Source organism: Micrasema longulum, unplaced genomic scaffold (genome assembly GCF_059751315.1).
Source record: "Micrasema longulum isolate JH-2025_06_02 unplaced genomic scaffold, ASM5975131v1 h1tg000897l, whole genome shotgun sequence".
NCBI classification, from domain to species: domain Eukaryota; kingdom Metazoa; phylum Arthropoda; class Insecta; order Trichoptera; family Brachycentridae; genus Micrasema; species Micrasema longulum.
In genome coordinates, this window is record NW_028278088.1 from 3,059 (window position 1) to 7,272 (window position 4,214).

At 30.0% G+C, this 4,214-nt stretch overlaps 1 protein-coding gene across 1 annotated transcript; it reads left to right on the top strand.

The window, feature by feature from the left end:
- Window positions 1–231: 231 nt before the first annotated feature.
- Window positions 232–2,505, top strand: LOC148278296 (uncharacterized; the record flags this gene model as incomplete). Its single annotated transcript, XM_088231629.1, has 2 exons — window positions 232–319; window positions 2,197–2,505. Coding segments are annotated over 2 exons (251 nt in total), but the record flags the coding sequence as incomplete, so codon positions are not given.
- Between the last annotated feature and the right edge of the window lie 1,709 nt (window positions 2,506–4,214).

Here is a 4,214-nt window from a genome sequence, read left to right on the forward strand (position 1 = left end):
AAGTAGTTACCCCACTGTAAATAATTACAAAGAACCCCCATTTGGACCAAGTTTACTTAAAACTCAGTATTTCTATTCTGTTTTATTGAAACACAACTCAAACAAGAACAAATTATTATTATTTCCAAAGGGAAAGCGGAATAAGATTTTAATTTGATCGTTTATAAGATATACATTGCCTAATAAAAGTTTTTTCATTATGTTAATGAATTTCTAACATATTTTTTGCAGATGAAGCTTTGACATGCAATGTTTGCGACAGGACATTCCCCTGTCAACGCCAGTTGGACTCTCATCAACAAAAGAAACGCCATTTTGGGTAAAACTGTTTTTTAAGTTTACTTATTTTTAAGAACATTTTTTAATTCAAAACTTTTTAATTTCAAAACTTTTAAAACTTTCATATTCTTTCATCTTATCTGGTTGCTGTCCATTTATATCTGTGTTTTAGGAGCCCAATCGACATTTTGTGTCAATTTTAAGAATAAATACTCTAATCCAGAAATTTAGAATCGGGTTTTGGTCACATGGCTAGTCCCACTCTACCACAACTTGATTCCCATTTTCTTATGTTAAGTTATTTAAAATTCATTGAATGTTCATTTGGCCTTATTGGGGGTTTGATTTACATATACACTTCTTGAATACAAATTTTAATGAATGTGAATTAACATATTTCAACAATGTTTTGAGTATGTCTAAATCTTTGCATACTGGCTGGATTTCCTCTCTACCCAGGGAATTATTAAGATCTAAATTTGTTGCAATAGAGAGGGGAAACATTTTTGAAAAGGAATATGTAAGTCTAGGCATTTACAGGTCATACGACTTAAACCAGACAATGACAGGTCATAATGTCTAGACTTCCATATTCCCTTCTCAAAAATGTTTTCCCTCTCTGTTGCAACAAATTTAGATCTATACAAATTTCAATTTATTTATTTAATACGTTTATGTACATTATAAAAATATTTTCAAGGCATACATAACACAAAAAAATAGCAATACAATTTGAATGTGAAAAAATGGTAAAATAAAAATACCCAGCAATAAGAGTAAAAGGAAGCTACCCTCTCTGAACTTTCTTTCAGTGTGCATTACTTCTTCTTTTCGCCAGACTACTGTAGCCATAAGCTCCCAGTATGAAGTCCGACAGATACAACCAAGGATAGTATCCGTACTACCTTCTGAACCATCTCCAACATAATAAATAATAATCCCAACTATAATACAACTTTTTTTTCTCATTAACGCCCAAGGGGCAAATGCCCCTTTATGCCCAAAATAAATTTAAAAACATACATGCTAACATACGTATCGCTAAACACAACAACACGTTATTTTAACATAAGCTTTTTTAATGTTTAATTTTAAGTTCTGTATTTTATCCTATAAATGACCTGTGTAAAAATAATTTAAGTACTCAAATTGCTCGCAAATGCTTTTTATGAAATATTATCGGTGATGCTGGAATACCGCACAACCTTATTTTTTTATTAAAATAATTTCACTGCATAAATTCATTCTAGGGATTAAAAGCCGTTGGTTTGAATTATTTATTTTATTTTATTATTTTTATTATAATTATAATGTATTTATAACAGAACAGTTAGGTTCCCCTATAAAAAATATAATTTATAGTTCTGCTACTGCATACTGATACTTCACTGACGATATGACGTCAAGACGCTTGACTCACGCACGGAAGGTTCCGGGTTCGATTCCCGGTGAGAACACAAAAATTAAAATGTGATTTTTCTCAACCCTGGTTGTTCTGTAATGTAATTCACCACTGTAATTGGGCCTCCTGGCCTGTTGTGGTGCAAAAAAAAGGAAAATGAACTAAAAACATTGTAAAACTCGTCCGCCTTGTGATCTAGTGGCTAGCATGTTTGTCTACCATGCATAAGGTCTCAGGTTCGATTACTGACAAGGTCAACATAATTTTTTTTTTAAAAACATCACTGACAAAAAATATTTTCCTTTTCATGTTACTCAAATATTTAAATTCGGAGCCATTTTCAAATTAGAAAATAAATTAATGGTAGAAAATGGAAATCAAGTTGTGGTAGATTGGCTTTCGAATTTCAGAGTATCAATTCCTAAGTCCGCTATATTACAACGGATTTCAGATTCCCAATACAATGGATATCAAGAATCTTTCATTTCATGACTTTTTTCATAATATGCTTCCAGATGTTCAGCCTGTGACAGTCTCTACTTGTCACTGATGGCCTTGGAGCACCATAAGGAAGAGTTTCAGCACTGGAGTGATGATGAAGAGTACTGCTCAGCCGGATACGACAGCGAGTCCAGTGAAGATACTGCACCCAGTGAAGACTGTGAGAGACTGCTGTAACTCCTCACTACAACGTACAATCGAGTTTAGAATCCCCCTATTGATATTATGTTTTACGTAATAGGGATTAAGCAACAAAGCGCTTCGAAAGCATTCAAATACAGAGTAATCAAAATGTAAAACGGTATCAATAAACAAACAAATTTTCACTTTTGTGTCAGTTTCAGATGTCAATTAATAAAACTTTTTATATGCATTTTCAACAGTATCGATGCTTTCGAAGAGATGCCCCTTGTAAACACATAATCTCACATATTTTTTTAAGAATCTTAAAAACTTACGCTATATATTATTATGTATAAATTAGAATTTAGTCAACCCTTGTGAAGTCTTGGCCCTTAAAGGGCACATTATAATAATATAATCTTTTAAAGACAAACATGTATTTTAGACCATTTTATAATAATTCCATGTATTTTTAGCATAAATATAACATTGTTTTTAAAGTTTCTCCAAAATATATTGAAATGTGTAATTTATTTTATAGAAATTGACATAAAATATGTACCAATTGATTATTTAAGTACTTTTGTAGCGTTTGATGATAATTTATCCAAAATTTAAAATATTGCATGGGCATATGACATTTGAACCATTTCAAATGTCATATTTTTATTGTAAGTCACATTTTGCGAGAACAAGTAATATAATTAAATTACATCTTAACCATAAAATAATGCGATGATACTGTCTGTAAAATGATTTTTATATTTACAAGCTTATCCAGTTCTTTTCTTAATCTTAGGTTTTTAGGTTGTGCGTGGCACTGCTTCATGTACTGCTTTAGCACGTTTTCTGTCAACCACATATATATTTTGCAGTAATCTTATTAACTATGCATTATACACAGTATTCTGGTGTAACTATGGTGCTTTTTTGTTGAAAATTATGATTACGAAGAAATGAACAGCATCTTTTGATTTAAAAAATATATACCAGTAGTTGCTCATTCCATACATACTTACATATCTAAAACTTATCAGTCGATACCACATAGACTTCTTGAAAAATGAGTAACTATCCATATTTTAAAAATATGTTTCAAGAAAGTGGCTTCTAAAAACTCCATTAGTGCCGTTATCCTCGTATATTACTTACCTATATACAAAGTCATATCCACCTCCGAATGTTGGGAGATTCATATCTTTTTTATAAACCATATCAACCTTTCTTTATTTGACAAATTTAATATTCAAATATGTTTTTTTAGGAATTTAATCACATGTGGTCGCGTATCCAATCGTAACATTTTGTTAATTATTATGTGCATAGGATGCTCACTTGGAAACGATTTATAATAATGAATTCATCCGAGGAAGTTCAAGTAGCGGAAATAATTCAATGTTACCAAAAATTAAGCTTGGAACTCTTAAGTAAAAACATAAATTTTACAATCAAATAAAGTTTGATAATTGCAAAAATAAGTTTTTGATTAAAAAAATATATATGATATGCAGTTGATGACAAGTTATGCATTTGTTGTACAATAGTAAATTAGTTAATATCGTGGTATGTACAAGTTAAAAAACATTTTGAAGAACTTTATTGAGAGACTAAGAACGATGATGTAAAATGAAAGTTAGTTGGAAAAAACTAATAAAAATATCACTTTGTTGACAATTTGTTTGAAATAAAAAAAGGAAAAAAACATTTTCAAACTGTAAAATGAACAAGTCTAGTTACATAATTTCACAAGTTAAAAAACGTTATTCCAAAAAACTGTTAACTTATCAAATTACAAAATACGTATTGATATTTATGTTTTAACAACTTTCCTAACGGGAATATGATTTTAGAAAATAATTAAGGATCCATTGTGTAATATAATATTATGTTCAGATTAATAAAACAATGA